At 44.6% G+C, this 18,284-nt stretch overlaps 1 protein-coding gene across 5 annotated transcripts in view; it reads right to left on the reverse strand.

Moving 5' to 3' along the window:
* The window catches only part of cdc42bpab (CDC42 binding protein kinase alpha (DMPK-like) b), a 74,855-nt gene that overhangs the window by 32,101 nt on the left and 24,470 nt on the right, over nucleotides 1-18,284 (reverse strand). For all 5 annotated transcript variants that reach the window (XM_068708684.1, XM_068708686.1, XM_068708680.1 and 2 more), the window contains exons 2-5: nucleotides 13,578-13,669; nucleotides 8,397-8,480; nucleotides 6,349-6,444; nucleotides 4,884-5,032 (exon numbers count right to left, since the gene is read on the reverse strand). In XM_068708684.1, the coding sequence (XP_068564785.1) occupies nucleotides 4,884-5,032; nucleotides 6,349-6,444; nucleotides 8,397-8,480; nucleotides 13,578-13,669 (421 nt within the window). The remainder of the gene's footprint in view (nucleotides 1-4,883; nucleotides 5,033-6,348; nucleotides 6,445-8,396; nucleotides 8,481-13,577; nucleotides 13,670-18,284) is intronic.

Below are 18,284 nucleotides of genomic sequence, written 5' to 3' on the forward strand. Positions count from 1 at the left end.
ACAAGATACCTAATGAGTTAAGTGAGCTTAACTTTCACAGTGACAAAGGATGTGGATATAATTTGTTACTACTTAAATAAATGTACTCATTTCACACAGGACTGTGCGATCACTAGAGTGGCTATCCATCACCAGGCACACACGCAATCTTGACGGGAAGGGTCGACCTTACAAATCATGAATGACACCCGGAACACTTGGACTAGACTGTGGGCATGTGAATGTGTGTGTGTGTGTGTGTGTGTGTGTGTGTGTGTGTGTGTGTGTGTGTGTGTGTGTGTGTGTGTGTGTGTGTGTGTGTGTACACACACGCATGCACTCACAGGTGCTTCAATTGCTGGAAAGCCTTAATCTGTTCCAGAGACTTGTGGTTGAGTTGACCCTCGTCTGTCCATGTGCGTGTGGAGGACAAGCAGCACAGTGGGGGTAAGGGAGAGGGGTACTGGTGCTGCTGATAAACCATTTAGAACTCTGCAAAGCCCCCGTCCGCCCACTCCCCTCTCTCCCTCTAGCAGCAAATGTGTCTTTTCACCTTCCTCCTTTCAAAATCTCCCTGAACCCTTTTTTCTCTCTCAGACACCAAATGTCAATGTTTTCCCCCGCTGCTGCACTTAAAATGATCTTTCCTTTAATGTGCCTCACACCGACTGTTGTGATGAGCCCTCTGTTCATCGGGGCAGCCGCATACAAGCCCCCAGCTCACACCGCCGGAGGCTGACAGCACAGGAGCTGACTCACGTTTAGCTCTCCACACATGGACGAATCCCAGAGAGGAGGCGGTGCTAAGCTAGTGCTAGGCTACGCTGGTTAGCGTAGCTAATTGGGCTACTGTGTCACAGGGCTTCCGCGGTCTTAAGGAGCTGCGCAGAGACGAGAATAGCGGGAGGTAATCTCCTCTTAAGACCGCGGCCTCCATCTGTGAGGGCCATCTGGACGCCACCTTGCAATACGCACACTACAGTGGCCCCGCAGCAGCGCTGGAGACTGCACAGACGAGGCACGTCCACATGGCTCCGGCCAAGCGCTTGTGGACTATTGCTTCAAAGAACTACTGTGACATCTGGCATCACAAGCGTCCATTTCTATCCAGGTGGAGAATACCTCTAACACCCAAGACATCAGAAAGACCTGATCTCTCTTGAGCCCCTTTTTCTCCCAGACAAGGAAGCTTTGAGTGTTCATAGTGTTTTGACCTCAGGGACCAGGGTCTAAATTAACTTCAGGGGACATTTTACCCCTCAAAAAGGCCATGGTAGTGGGGTAGCACTTTCTGAAAATACAGCAACGTTCATGGTGGGGTTTGCGGGGATGACTGTCACTGATTGGTCAAGCACAAATAAAGAACCATCAAACACTCGACAGATGATTTACTGTGGAGACAGACGCTCTTCATTTCCTTTTCCTCCTCATTACATCCAACATGCATCAGTAAATACTATGCAGCGGCTCTCATCAGTCTCCAGATCTTCAGACCGCTATGGAAACACACAACACAACGGGGCTGAAGAAATATTCTAGTTCCTCGAAAAGTAGTCCCGGGACTAAAATGACCAGGAAGTTCTTTAGCTCACTGAGCTGTGAAGAGGCAATTGGCCCTGATCAATATTAAAACACACAAAGGCTGCAAGCAATAGGAAAACACACACTGCAGCAAACACATACACACTAACAAAGAATTCTACAGTAGTAAGACCCCACTCAACTGTCAGCCCCTCTCAAGACATCTCATTTCATTTGTTTTGGTCCCTCCTCCTCTCTCCAGGATCACATCTGTCCCTCTGTCCATCCACACACACACTGTTGTCCCTTTTTACCAACCCCCATCGCCACTCTCACTACATCAGAATCCCCCTATCTCACGCAGTGTCACTCACACACACACACTCGGCAGACAGATGTGGTGCTCGGCAGCACAAAGCCATGCTGAGTTGGCCTATTGATACGTTTGTCCGGCCCCTCTGGGAGGCCACGCGGATCACTGACCACTGAATAAATTAACACACACACACACACACACACACACACACACACACACACACACACACACACACACACACACACACACACACACACACACACACACACACACACACACACACACACACACACACACACACACACACACACACACGCCGGCTCTCATGGGACTCTGAGGGGGACAGAAGGTTGACCCCGAGGCTCTTTGCTCCTCATTTCTTTCATTTTGGGATCTTTTCAACTTCATCAGTGTCAACAGGACTGCACATATTCATTTCAAATGAGCCAGCATTGTGGCACGGTCAACTACTTCACAACACAAGGAAAAAGCCTAAAACCACCATTTGGACCAAAAGGTTAGCCGTCTGAATAATACAACTTATGGTGAGGCAACATGATGATAAATACCATGAGACAACAAATGTGTTTCAACACTTGCCTTATTCTTTAATGAATTTCATTGTGGCAATAATGCATATCCAGAAGCATAGCACATACATATTCACATATATCTTATGTACTATATCTGGATGAATCTTGAGTACCTCAGGAAGAGTCCTGAGCTGGAATCGATGATGAGGACTGTGAAATATTCCTCTGATGCTTTACTTATTATAACTGAATATGTAAATGTTTATTATTTATTTTTACAGCTTGCAAACCAAATGTAAAATGCAGTCCCATCCAGGGACCCGGAACATAATTTCACTCTGGCAAAGCGGGTACCCAGCAAACATTAGCTCACGATCCATTTTACATCATGATGACTTGATGAGCACTACATTTGGTGAACATAATGCACCATAGAGAGCTGCAGGGATGACATATATTAGGCCAACCACGAAGTTAGCTTCACACTGGTTATCTCTACAAAAAGCCAATGTGATTCTTCCATTGGAGTTTGGATTATTGCAGAAAATAATCTCTGTGACAAACAAACGTTCATGATACTTATACGTTTTGTTCAGCAAGAAAACCTTCACAAATGAACACTTTTATGGTTTTAGAAGCGTGAATGCAATTATCAGAAGTAAACAAACTACACTATGGTCACATGACTTCTCATCCACCAGTAAACTGAAGGTGGTCTAGTCTTTGGTGTGATGATGTTTAGTAGTCTCCTTCAGCCACTTGTTAGAAACGCTTTTTTACGATTCGTAAGAACAGCTAAAGTTACTGATAAACAAACTATAAAACGTACACGGACCGTACTGCCCCGGTCTGTGGCACCAACACACAGATGGCTAACGTAAGCTATAGACCAACAGAGGTGACATTAAAAGTCAGGATAAGGACTTGAGGGTGGGTCACAGTATAGTTAGTACAGGACCTGAAATTATCCCAGAAGAAACTGGCATCTCAGACAATTGTGATTCCCAAGAGGAAAGCAGGGAAACCATTGTGCAGCAGTACGGCCACAACCTGCCCACATATATTCCCATCGGCGGCCTGCTTGTGTGTGTTTGGTGGAACTGAAAGTGAGCCATGAATTGAGGGTGGTTGGTTTTCTCTTAATGGACATAGAGTCTTCAATTACGGGGTTAATGCATTGTACTCCAACTTTGTCAGAGGAAAAGGAAACGCACCGAACTCCCACATACACACTATCTCTGAGCAGACACACACCCTCATGCGCCCAACACACACACACACACACACACACACACACACACACACACACACACACACACACACACACACACACACACACACACACACACACACACACACACACACACACACACACGCCCTCCTCAGGGGACCTGCCTGGCCGTCTCCACCCATCTGCAATGCAAGCATGCAAATCTCCCACGAGCATGTGCGCAAGTGAGAAAGAGAGCAAAGGGGGAGTTGGTACATGGGGGGGAGGGAACCGCACCACACCCCCACCCACACACCTCCCATACCCCATCATTACTGTCCCAAAGCGTCCACGAGGAGAAGCGGTGCCGTGTCCTCTTGCCTGTCCCTTATTTTTTTTTTCTTCCTTCCATCTCCGTCTCCGCCGCCAACCCCCACCCACGGCCCCCAGATAACACCATGCAATTAGTGGCTCCCTGGTCCCTTCTCATTCACTCCCTTTTTCTTTACTTATACACGTCTATCTACATCTCTGTTTAGGTCTGTCGTCGTCCCTCAGTACACTTCTTTCCGTCTGACTTTCAGTGGCGTATTAGAGATCAGAGTGACTGCAGACACACCCAAACCGTCTTCCCACCAAGCAGCGCAGCCTTATCCTACTCTTTCTGACCCTCCCTTGTTCTCTAGCCACCTTTTCCTTTGCCCCTTGAACTAAATTGCTCTGACGAGGCCCCCCCCCCCTGGCGAATGCTGCACTGTAATTGTGTTAACAAGCCGATGTGATCGCTTCCTGTCTGGCAAAGCAAAACTTCCTGCTCCCAAGGGCATCCTCTGTTGGCTGAAAAATGCTTTTGCCATTTATGTTGTGTTTTTAGGATGCTTCTTACTTTAAACCTGAAATACATGGTTGTGTTTTTGGGTCACTAGGGGGCAGCTGAGACAAGCTGTGAGGGGGGTGCTGAGCAAAACTGTAGGAGTTGCTTATCTATAAAATATGAGTATATTATAGAGGTTGTCTATGATACCCTCAGATATACATATAGATAGATGATATACATATGTACATATACATAGAGTGATGACTGACGACAAAAATGTGCACACACACTCTCCACTATTTTCATTCAGCTGCAGTTACTCCCACAGCTGGAAAACTGCTCACACGGCAAGAATCATGTCAACACACTGCACCGTCCATCATCTGTTCCTCTGCACTGAACTAATAGTACACACACACACACACACACACACACACACACACACACACACACACACACACACACACACACACACACACACACACACACACACTGCCCGCTCCTCACCTGTGGACGTAGTGGAGCTGGTGAACAGAGTCGATGGCCAGAACCATCTCAGCCAGGTAGAACTTGGCCATCTCCTCCGGCAGCCGGTCCTCAAACTTACTGAGCAGAGTCAGCAGATCTCCACCCACATAGTAGTCCATGACCAGGTACTAGAGAGACCAGAAAATTGTCAAGCAAATTTTAAGTGAACTTCAAAAATGTTGAATTAGGAGAGTTTATTCAGCTGTTAATAATAAACTCTGCCATGGCATAGTTTGGTCAGAAGTTGGCGCTACAGGCTACGCGTGTCTGCCAGTTAAACAAAGAAGAAGAATAGGTTGCGAATCTGAAACAAAAAAGTCGCCATGGTCATCTCACTATCAACGAGAAATTTGTTTTTTGTTTTAATTGGAGAAGTTCTACAGGTCTTTCATCTTTCATTTCCATATCCCATTTAGCACATGGACAAAAGCAAAAAAACTCCTCAAGTGAGCGGAAAAACTTTTCCTCATAATTGAGGAAGTTTTATCAAATTTTGCCCTTTCCAAACAGCTTTCCTAATGCGATAATTTAAAATGCACAATACAATATGTGAATGGAAACACGGCTACAGAGACATAATTGAATCTGAAAAGAAATTAACCTAAGTGGAGAGCGGAAAAAGATCAGTACGGTGTGAAAGAGTGAGATGATTCATGTAGAAAAAAATATAAGGAAGTCACACACACACACACACAAGGAAAAAGTCTATCCTATTTTCTCACAGTGTCATTACTGAAGAGAGCCTGTGAGGCAGCCAGCACCTAAACGCTTCTTCACTTTTGAGGGTTTTGCTAAAAATAGACAGCTGGACGGGCAGTGGTGTATATTTTTAAAGCCTTTGGGGAGAGTCCCGGGTAAAGCATTTGTTGTGAGATTGTGGGAGTCGGAATGATAAGCAGTCCTGGCATTTGATCTCTGGGTCACACAGAGAAGGAGAGGACAGACTGTCAGGTTAGAGAGCAGCCAATGAGAGCGAGGCAGAGCTTGGCCCACAACAAGTCAGCGAGCTCCAAAGTCTTCTTTTGGTCTTTTATGTAAATGTTCTTTTGGACGTGTTCGCTTCTGTTGCCCAATCTCCTGCAGTTCCATTCTACGTGTTGTGCTTTGTGGTGAGAAGTGAATGTGCTGGTCAGCGTCTGGCAGGTCCCCAGCCATCATGCAGAGGTGGTGCTGTTCTCTATAAACCAACTGGCAGGTGGAGCTACTCAGTGGAAGACTGTGGTTGTAACTTTGGAAAGTACGAAAGTATGAATGTGCTGAAATACATGAAGTGAGGCAGGGTGATCGTCGGATAAGTAAAGGTGAAAAGTTCACAGAGAAAGGTTAAAAACCTGGCAGATGGATTCCTGGAAATACACTTATGAAGGTTGGTGGAAAAACAACAACTTGGTGCTCATGAGGACACACACATTCAGAGAGGAGGAGACAGAGAAAGCTCTGTTACCAGATTATTGTCGTCCTGGAAGGCGTAGTGCAGGGTGGTGATCCACTGGCAGTCCCCGTTTACCAACACGTCCCGCTCCTCCCGGAAACACGCCGTCTAAAGAAGGATGCAGCAACACGTTACCCCGAAGATTAAATGTCACACATTCTGACAGCAACGTGGGAGAACCTTCAGCGGTACATGTCGGAATGTGGTGAGCATGCGTGCAAGTTATCCGTATTTATAACTATGAAGTGCTAATGCTAGTAGTTAATGACATGCTAGAGTACTCTTAGCACCACAGGTTTTTTACATAGAGACATATCGCGGTGTAACAAGATGGTTGTCGGACCCTGGCCACTGCCAAGCTGTGATTGGCCAGTCTGTGCAGTTTGAAGGGCGGGACTTAGTGAAGCGCCAATAGAGAAGAAGTTGGGCTCAAGGAAACTTCAGCATGAGGATGCTTGTTAATCCTTTAGCTTGGTGGCTGTGCATTTACAAGTACATTCATTAGGTAACCGAGGTGTTTCCAGCTTTCTGATTTCAGACATTAAACAGAAACCCCTTTGATTGATTGGAACCTAACACAGCTAGGTTATTGCAGGAGAAATGTCTTGGTCATCTACAGTATACATCTGTATAGTACAGACCTGTAACATTAGCACGGTGAGGAACAGGAATGATCATTACTTGTAGCAGTGGATCCAAATTAACTATTCAAAATCAGACTAAATAAAAGTGAAACTCAAATAAAGGTAATTAAGATCATTTCCACAGCTGAACAGTACAAATTCTGGTAAAAGTAACACACCCTGTTCTGTCAGTCCAAATGCTCTGACCAAAATAAAACTCCTCAGGCTACAAAGTCTTACATAACTCATGCATTGGTTCAGAAATACGGTACAAGATACAAGAGAAACCTGGTTACTGATCGGCTTCATAACCAAAGACTTTATAGGAACCATCTGAGGTGTGGACTCAAGTCACAAGATTGATGACTTTAGACCCGCCTTGAAAACTAATTTCAAAAAAAGCAGGTCGACACTTAATTCCCCAGATCCACTATGTTTCAACCAATTCCACAGCATCCAATCAAGTTGCAGGAGAGAACCATGAAGAACTAATGTTACTGAGCACCACTTTGAAAATAAATGATACCAAAGATGATCTGCTGGGAACTCTAATGGCATTTACATTTGATGAGGAGCGCATTATGACTTGTTTAGGACTCGAAACTCAAAGTTTAGCACTTGGGGCTGGAGTGCAAAGACTTATTTGTGAGACAATGCCTTGGTCCCACCTAACCAGGTTGTTATATAGCATGTTGTTTTCTGATTCACTGCTATAAAAGAGAGGATCCAGTCACCAGGTGTCTTGTGTGCATGTAAAGGTGCTGCAGATGTGAGACAGTTTCTAAGTATTCGCTACACCACCCTGGTAGACACATGTATGCTTCTGTGCTTTAGTGCACTCAGTTAACGGTGACAATATTGCTGTGTCAATGGAACGCTTTGTAATAGAAATCAACACCACATCCAAGTATGGCCCTCTGATGGGAAGGAAAGAATCCGAATGTCAGTATTTAAAAATACGTGTACAGGACTTTGATGTTCTGACAATTACATGCTTAGCGTGCATCTGTCTACAGTGCATCTGTTGCTCTACATTGTTTCCCATGTCAAGGCGTTAGCGCGCACACACACACACACACACACACACACACACACACACACACACACACACACACACACACACACACACACACACACACACACACACACACACACACACACACACACACACACACACTTTTAGCCTGTGACGTTTGAGGCATGAAGATTGAAAGACCCAGGGGAGCAACAGGAATGTCAGACTGTCAGGAAGAGGTCGATGAGAAAAACATGCATCGGCAGCTCGTGCAGCAACATGTTCTGCAAAGCATTTAGCGATCAAGGCCTGATTTGAGTGCGGATGGTTGATCATAAATCGTCTACAACACTTTCTTTACAGCCCCCCGTATCCAAAAGCACCCCAGCGAAAGCTTTTAACCGCCTGTGAGTGGCGCTCACCTCAGCTCGCTTCAGCATCTCCCACTTGTTGAGAATCTTCATGGCGAACACCTTGTCGGTGTTTCTCACTTTTACGACCGCAACCTGCAAAGAGGAAAGAAGAGTTTGGCGTGTTAATGACACGTTTTAGTTGTTAGTGTGACAGCAAAGTCAAACAAAGAATGTGACCCGTGTTAAAACCACAGACCAGTAGCAAAAATACCAGACTGATGCAATATCTCCTCCCTGAAGCAAGCAGAGATGGACACATAGGACGATGGTATATCACATGGGATCATATTTCACAGCTCCAAAAACAACAAGCATACAATTTAGAAGTGAAACAAAGCAAGTCTTCACTAATGATACTAAACTACAAAAAACAATACAGATTACAATTTTCCTTCTTTGAAAAAGCTGTATTGCAGTAAAACAGTACAAGAACCAGAGATCATCTCAGGACATCACTCTGAATGAATGAAGCTGAAAAGGAAGAGTAAAAGAAGAGATGATTGGAAGAGGACAGGAGGAGGAGAAAGAGGAGAAAGAGATGGGAGGAAGGAGGTGAAGAAAAGGACAGAATGTAGAGAAGAAGGGGAAAGCTGAGCAGAGCCAAGCAGGGGACAGGAAGTGACCATGGACACTAAGGTCCTCCCCTAAAAGGCCAACAGATGCACTCCGCCTGGATCCACATCCACACTCTTCACACACACCGCTGGATACTTAAATGTGATTCATGCTTCCTGCTAGCAAAGTCTGCATTATGAGGGGAAAAACTAGAGCACTGGTCTAATCACTGTGTGCAATCATTTGTAAATGAGGACAAACCCATAGTGAATGGACAGATTTGGGGCAATACATCGGTATTACCTCGATGACGTGAGACTAGATATCGTCTTAGATATTAGTTGATTAGTCAACTTGTTTTGGTCCTAGTTTACTAAAGATGTGTCCATTAGTCGTTCTTTATGCTTTTTTCATGCTGAATGACTTAGAAGCACATCTATGGAAAACACAAGAAACTTTCGTTTTACAGATCCTTCGATTAAATCAACTAATCTATTAGTCAACAAAATCATACGATTGTTACTGGACTAAGAACTTCTTTGGTTGAGGGCAGCCCTAAATTTTGGATTTTGTAAAATGGAAATATGGCAGAATTGTTGCCTTTTCCTGGTTTTAAAGGCTGCATTACGGTAAAGTGATGTCCTGGTCACTCACCAGACTGTTCTTGCTGCTCTATTAGTTGCCTTTACCCACTTAGGCCGTTCTGAGCGAGACGCGTCGCTGCAAACACGTCGCCCGCAAAACCATTGTTTTCCCATGTTGCGGCCTGACTGGGCCCTGGACTCCTCTCTCACACCACACGTTGTGCTTTTCCAGCGCTTTCAGACGTGCATAAAAGTTATTCGCGAACTTGGCGAGGAGTAGCACCGTTGGTCAATGTGACGTTTGGCCCAGGCAGCATATCAAATCCAGCCTTCCTGTTCTGATGCCGGTAGATGCGTTAGGAACGGTTCAGTCAACTCTACAGTATTGAGGTATTTGGTCAAAAACATTGTGATATGGGATTTTCTTCATGTCGCCCAGCCATATGTGGTCTGAACTATTAAAATCACAAACAAGCAATGAAAAGTTTAAAAACTGTAAAAACAACTTTCACACTTTCAAACATCATCATCACACAGCATACATGCATCCTGTGTATTTAGTATACTGTATGTCCTCAAACATGTATTATATACATTTAATACTGGCAACATTTTGGACCTCCTCTGGATGAAACTGGAGAGTTGAACTTGAACCCACATGACTGAGCGAAGCGATGAATTTGCAAAGTGAAGTAAATGCTGGAAATTCACGTAGCTACAAGTGTTAGCCTGTCGGTTAGTTTCTCACCTTCACCACCTCAGACCGCTCAGCTGTTCACACTCTTGTGCTCACCCTTGTGTTCATCATACCCCTCTTGTTCCGTCTTAACAACATAACTGCCAGCTCTCCCTTCACTGATAACTGCCATGACAAACTTCCTCGGCTCTGGCTTCACGTTTGGCCAAAAAAGGAGCTGCGCGAGCTGCTGTGACAAAGCCCTGCAAGCCCACAGCCAAAGCACACGCTCATGCAAACTCACATCCTGGCTGACTTATTTTAGGATTCTATTCATTCTCAAAGGAGAGGTCCATTTTTCTTTTATTTAGCCTTTTTGATGGTTAATTGCGCATGAAAATATGCATAAATTGGAAGGGGGGGAAAAGCGACAAAAAATAACAGGCAAGTAAACAGACAGACAGGAATTTATAAGAGCACTGCACACGCACTAGCACACGCACACGGATGAGAAGTGAAACAAACACAGGCGCCCTGTGCAACAGAGGGGTCTGTAGTCTATTAAATGAGCTGGGGAATGCTGCTAATGCAATACAATGATAACATTCCTGCAGTGTTTGGATTTCCCCTAGTGATCCCTCACCAGAGGAGAGGAGGGACGGAGGAGGAAGAGAGGAGGACAGGGGGAGATGGGGGGGGGCACTGTTTTTGTCTTTTCTCCATCTCTCCTTTCCTCTCTCCACTGCTCCTTCCTTCATCTTGTCCTTCCTGTCCGGCCTGGTGTCTGCTGCAGGACCCAGGTAAAGACTAAGTGAGAGTTCACCTCACTATTTATGGATAAAGGTATTGTACGCATTTACTTTGTGTTGCGGTTTCTGTTTTTTTTGTTAGCGGAGAGGGTCAACTCAGTCTACAAAAAACACACCACAGCAGCTGATCTAACTATTCCACAGGCCAAGTACTAAGAGTACACCAGCTATCTGCTAAAACTGCTACAGCACCGAGACACTTACAACAAACTATCATCTCAAGCAAGGCTAGCCTTTGGGAACAGAACCTCTAAAAGCCGGTTTGAACTTCTGCATTGAATCGGTGTAGATGCATACCAACGTGCACCAAAAATGTAACTACACGTCGAAGTGACCACGACAACTGTGATTGGTCCTCTTGGTAGCATCGCATTTCCTCCTCTATGGGCTGCTCCTGTACGCACCGTCTCCTCCGACGGCTGCTCTCCTGCAGTAATGTCAGCTAACGGACCCACCAGGCCGAGCACCACTAGGCCGTTTTGCGTTGGTGAGGAGGCGACCAAGTCCTACTGGGGCCGGTCCTCTCAGAGGCAGGAGGGCGGTACATTCATCGGACGTCACGCGCACGGTTTCTCTGCCTGCTGCTGACAATGGGAGGATGAAATCAAAACATCCTGCGCTCCAGATCTGTCTCCTCCCTCCCTTCTGACTCAAGTATTTGTTCTTTACTTTGCTTTCCTGTGTCTGCCCATCTGGGTCAGTCTCTATCTCCGTCTCGGTCTCTTTTCAGCTCTGTGTCTCTCTGTTCCCATGCCTCAGGCTCAGGTCTGGGCTCAGTTTTCTTCAAAATCTCCAAAACTGCCGACAATAAATTTCCAGGAGGTCTTCCCAAAACACAGTTTGTTTGATCTGACCTCAGGTCAGACGTAGAGGTGTGGAAAGGTCTTGATTCTAAGACGCATCACGACGCGGACGTGAACAACTCTGAATCGACGGAGTGACGTTTGGCTTCATTTCAGCTCAGAGTGAGTCTTCACTGTGTTTTGCTTTCATTTAACATTTACTTTTTACAATTAACACACAAAGGACAAGTTAAATAACTTCAATTCACTTCCACTCAGAAGAGTGACAGTTCCATCAGTTCGGGAAGTGTGTGATCACCGGCAGTCCGCTAGCTTGTTGCTCTCGCTACCAATATTAGCTGCTCTGTTTCAACAATGCTGGAGTGAGAGTAGAGAACCTAATAGTAAGGAAAAGTCTGCTAACCGCTAGGCTAATTCATGCAGTGTAAAATGCCATAGACATTCTTGAAGTGCCCTGTCTTAGAGCTGCTATGTGAAAACTTTATTTCTTTAGATTAATGCACTGCAGAGGGATTTATGTTTTGTGTTTGTAATATTTATGTACCGAGGAGGCTCACATAGATGCCGGTATTGAAAAGATGCAGCTTTTACAGGACAACTCTTTTCACTACTACATAAAGCTTTGGCCACAAGCTCCTAATTCCACCTGACTTCTTTTTCTTTCTGTTCAATATGCCATCACATGAATGTCCACAGTACAACACACTGGGAGAGGATCCTAAAAGCTGAGCCATGGGGAGATCGTACAAAAGTGGCTCTAGCACAGCTGACTTGGTGAGAAGGCAGAGGAATGTTACCAAAAGGCAGCACAGTTCATGGATCACACACACATACAGACACATGACTCACACATGCACATACCAGCACTCCCAGAGAGCACAGTTCTTTTTTTTTCTGATTTGGTACTGCAGCTTCATGCAGGTGTGCCCAAATCTACCTGCATCCTCCTCTGTCTCTCTCCACCTGCGAGTGTTTCAAAACAACTCAGGAATTCGCTAACCTGTTTGTACAGATGAGGACTAACACTTTCAGAGACTCGGTGTTTGGAAGGGTGTAGCACAGGGTGATCAATTCAGTGCTGAAACCCAACAAAACCTCTGATGAAGATGGGACACGCAATTGTCAAGACGATTCTGCACAATGGTGAAAAAACTGGCAGTCGGAAGACACGAGGTCTTTGCAGGACACCGACATTAAGTAGGAGTCTTGGCTGCAGGACCACAATACCTGTCCCTCAGACATTCCCCAGCTTTGACATCATTACCTGAAACCCAGTGACACATGCATGCAAACGTCCCTGCGGGTGTGCATTGGAGCAAAAAGGAAGTAGAGCAAACTGCATGGTTTCACTGGAACTGGAGTTCTTTCACTGTTCCTGGGCTAAATGGGAAAGACTTTTGTTTTTTTGTTTTTTTCAAGCTGCAAGTAGAGTCATGCTCATGCAGTAGACCAATACGACGCACTGCTGCTGGAATGCAGCAGAAAGTGATCCACCATCCAACACAACAACACTTGCTCTTCATAACTCGGGTATTAAGGTCTAAGGGTACAACACAATACAGCCGGTTAATGGCAGCTATTGTCACAAAGATGTCTCCTGTCAAAACAGACAAGTAGACAAAAAGAAAACACCAAATCAACCCCCAACACCTGCTTCTTGTCCAAAAAGAGAACAAGAGGAGAAACCAAGTTGCGGGTTCTCAGCATGTTTGGTAATGGATTGCTGCTTGGTTAAGGAGTTTAAAAACCAGAATGTGCATTACCTCTCCGAACGCTCCTCGTCCAATCACCTTCAGGATCTCAAAGTCCTCCTTGTGCAGGCGCATCTGCTTCACTTTGGAAGTGAAGGGTTTGGCTGTAGGGAGAAGGGAGACACACTTTAGGCAAAGAGGACAAATGTGAAGTCAGAACACAAAAGGGCAACGTCTCCTTATGACATCGATAGTGAGATGAAATGCTTCGGGGTGATCGGTCGATCACATCATATGTTGGTCTAGCAGCAGGGAAAAAGAAAACCTTCAGTGTCTTTACAAGTTGGTGGAAAATAATAATCAATCATAATCGGGTGTTGATGTGTGAGACAAAAGCATAAAGCTGCACTGCAGATCAGACACCAGACTGAAGTTACTTTGACTGTCACCACTGAGTCTTTAATGGTCATATTGAGCAGCTGGACTTGTTTTATCAATAGCTGTGATCAGACAGGAGATGGAAGTCAGTCAACCAATTATCACAAGCTTTATCACGATACTGTATCCATTCTTTGGACAATGGTAGAATATTTTCTGGAATCATAAAGTCTGCCACAATACGATTTTGATTGATTCAATTTAATTCAGAGGGCTGTGATCGATATGAGACAATACCATATGCTCAATTTTTACATTCATATAAACTCATATGATTGGCTCTTGTAGACGTTTAAATTAATCTATTCTTCTTACTAAAAAATAAAATAAAAATAGTCCTCCTGTTACTGGTCAAAGCTGGTGAGGGGCTCGTCACAAAAAATAGAATATAGCAGGTCCACCTTAAAGGTTGGTCCACCTTAAGAAAGCAGCTGTGAGCCTGGGCTGTTGTCGCTATGTTCGGGGCTAACACCCCTTCACTTTAATCAGTGAGTGGCAAGCAAGACACAGGAGCTTAGCTTGGATCTGGAAGGTTTGTAGCATTCATTCACCGACAAATACATTGTACACACACTGCTATGTTCACATTACATGGGGGAAACCCTGCCTATAATTTACATGTTCCTCTGATCGGCACATTCCTCTGATCTGTCAGTGGACTCAGATGGAAGGTTCTGAGCATTTTCTGAGTCAGGAACCCAAAATGAAAAAATGTCCCCTAATCGTATGAGCCGGGCACATGGTAACATGCTCGTGCTAGTCATGTGATCACCCTCTAGGGACCCACAATATTCCCGTACCTCACTAAAGGCTGCCATGGCATTGTAAATGCACCTTATCAAAGTGTTAGTGACCACCTGGACCCCTCTGTGTAGCACGAGCACCGGACACAGGGAGGCTAGATGATAAAGCTAGCTATTGTTACGCCTGAGGTTGGGCCTCCTGGTGGGAAAAAGGGGACTTGGGAGGGATCTGCGAGAGTCGCTGGCTTTCTCTCACAAAGCTCAACAGATTCCATCTACGGCTGACAAAGTCAGCGTTTCCCTCATTTGTGGAGAGCTATTCAACCACTTCCTGGTTTACATGATCCCAGCATGCCAAGGACAACCTGGATTGGCTGCAAGTTCACAGGGTCAGCATTCTGGTTACACCGATACTCCGATCGTCTGATAACAAAGAGAAGTATACCGCAACGTTTTGAAAAGTATGCTGCCTGTCTAGCATTTAGCATTGTTAGCATACAGACAAGCAAGCATTCACATACAAATGACGTTTACACATAGTAGTTCTTTTGGTTAACAAAATCTCCATCTACTATACAAACACACTTTTTTGTTTTCGGTTGTTGCCAGAGCAAGACATAGTCACCAATTAGCGTGTGCCACCATGTACGCACGTAAATACACAGCAGTGTTCAGAATAAGGCTGGGAATGTTCACTCATTGTCAGTTACAGAAACATCAAAACTGTGTCTAGCGGTAGATCAACCCTGTGTGATCCAGCTTCAGACATCGCCGCAATGATGACGAACCAGGCCGTGACAAACATCTAAATGTTTCTCTCTCAAAGTGTACTTGTGTTTACTTCCCTCTTGCTTTCTATTTAAGCTCCCAACTTAACAGGGTAGAGCAGTCACGATTCTCGAGTGGGCAGCGCGGCTCGGCTCGGCTGCGTCTCTTCTCGAGATTCGAGGCCTCTGTCAATTTTTCCACGTGCCGTGTAGTGAACATGATCTTTTGACAGTATATCAACATCAAACCAGCAACATTAATACACTTTCAATGTGTGTATCTGCAGCATGTCACAGACAGGAAAAAAGTTCATATCTATGTTTAACTCTACACTTCCTGTTTTTGTTCCAAAATAAAAAAGCCCTGCAGCATCTTTCTGTGCACAGAATCCCTTCATTTGTTAACGCAAGGCTTTTATTCTGAAATATTTACAGGACAGCGTTGTGGGGAATGCACAGCTTCATAAATTAATAGAGTTCTGGATTGTTAAAAAGGAGCACATGCCTCTTAACTTTTTTCTTTCTAAAATAAATATAAATTACATTTATAATGAAATTAAATTATTGAAAGGGCTGGTGTGAGCTGCAGCTGCTCAGCGAGGTAGCCGTCATGCAGACAGTGTGTCCCGTACATTCTCCAACAAAAACACTAAGTGTGGGACAGACTGGGACAGATGATGTATGGCGTGCTGACCTGGAAAGACCTAAGATGTTAGAAACAATGTATCATGTCCAAACAACAGATGGCTGGCTGGCAAAACACATTCTCTAAATTTAACTTACAGCACAATACCAACCACAAAAACCCATCTCAAGACATGAAGATGTAATCTCTGTGCATGTGTTATTAAAAAGATTGTGAAGTTGGGATTGTTTGATTTCATGATCACATGCTGTGTTTGATTCAGGACAGGCGGAAGTGTCTGGCAGACAAACTCATAAGAAAGCAGTCAGATTTACCACCGCTTGGCTCGGTGCTGGTGTTCATTTCCACCGCTCATCCAATTCTTCTCACTGAATCTCTGCCAGTGCTCCCCATTTCAGCCAAACCTGACATGGCATGTTTGCCTGGGGTAAAAGATAATGTCAACAACTAAATCCATCTGGATTCATATTAATTCATGTAACAAAGCCACAAAATTATGATAGAGTACTAAATGAATAGGCTAGATTAAATATATTTAATAGTTACATTTTTAACTGTTAAAGTGCAGATGTTTAGATTCTCCTCAGGTTAGCTTTAAAAAGGTAAGAGCAAATATAGAACACAAACAAAGTAAATAATAATAATAATGCATTATCTTAGAAAAAGGGCTCCATTCATTCAGCACAAACTCTACAGTCCTATTTGCCCCATCCCCATCATCACAAAAGGCATTGTTTGTCCTAAAGGTAAAGTAACTCATGTGGACTAAAGTGTATTTTAGAGACACACTGCTGGAGCTTCACATTCAGCTTCATCCTGATTGAAAAGTGGTTGTACTCAGCAACAAAGGAGCAGTTCTGTTTGGGACGACAACGCGTCTCTCAGTGAGCTCACCAGGCAGGATTGTTTTTGATACAGATAAAGGTTGCATGTATCCCGTTCACTTCTGGTTTAACTGTTGCATGTATCCCGTTCACTTCTGGTTTAACTGTTGCTTGTATCCCGTTCACTTCTGGTTTAACTGTTGCTTGTATCCCGTTCACTTCTGGTTTAACTGTTGCATGTATCCCGTTCACTTCTGGTTTAACTGTTGCTTGTATCCCGTTCACTTCTGGTTTAACTGTTGCATGTATCCCGTTCACTTCTGGTTTAACTGTTGCATGTATCCCGTTCACTTCTGGTTTAACTGTTGCATGTATCCCGTTCACTTCTGGTTTAACTGTTGCATGTATCCCGTTCACTTCTGGTTTAACTGTTGCATGTATCCCGTTCACTTCTGGTTTAACTGTTGCTTGTATCCCGTTCACTTCTGGTTTAACTGTTGCATGTATCCCGTTCACTTCTGGTTTAACTGTTGCATGTATCCCGTTCACTTCTGGTTTAACTGTTGCATGTGGGTAACCATGGCTAAGTGGAGAGCAGGGCTGCCTTTCAATCATAGGGTCGTTGGTTCAGTCCCCGGCTCCAGCTCTGCTATCTGCTAGTCTCTTGTCAATGTGTCCTTGAGCAAGACACTTAACCCCAAAATCGCTCCCGAATTATTGAATACACTGAATTGTAAATCGCTTTGGATAAAAGCGTCTGCTAAATGACTGTAATGTAATGTATCCCGTTCACTTCTGGTTTAACTGTTGCTTGTGCGAGTCAGAGCTGACAGGGTGGCAGGCCGAAGAGTAGGGGGAGCAGAGCTAGCTGAGAGGGAGAACACACAGATTACTAGCCTGCATGCTGACTCAGGAGCTCCACTAAACCAGCCACATGAGAAATGTCTTTCATCTCTGAGCCAGGAGCCCACAGGCCCCATCCACAACAAAACACACACACACACACACACACACACACACACACACACACACACACACACACACACACACACACACACACACACACACACACACACACACACACACACACACACACACACACACACACACTCCTACATCTACATCTACATCTGACACATAATTGGTGACTATGTCTTGCTCTGGCCTTAGTAGAAACACCACAGCCAACAGATTATCTATAAATTGCTTTTCTGGAGAGGAAAAAAGAAAAAAGAAATCATCGGCCATCACTCCGACGGCAGGTGGTTTACTGAAGCACACAGCGGCTGTTAACCTGTTATTGTGGCCTGTAATTTATACAGGGAATTCAACTGAGTGTTTTGTAAATACCGGGCCCATAT

This window comes from Cebidichthys violaceus, unplaced genomic scaffold (assembly GCF_023349555.1).
Source record: "Cebidichthys violaceus isolate CVI_PGR_0920_01 unplaced genomic scaffold, fCebVio1.0.p SCAF_14, whole genome shotgun sequence".
Taxonomy (NCBI): domain Eukaryota; kingdom Metazoa; phylum Chordata; class Actinopteri; order Perciformes; family Stichaeidae; genus Cebidichthys; species Cebidichthys violaceus.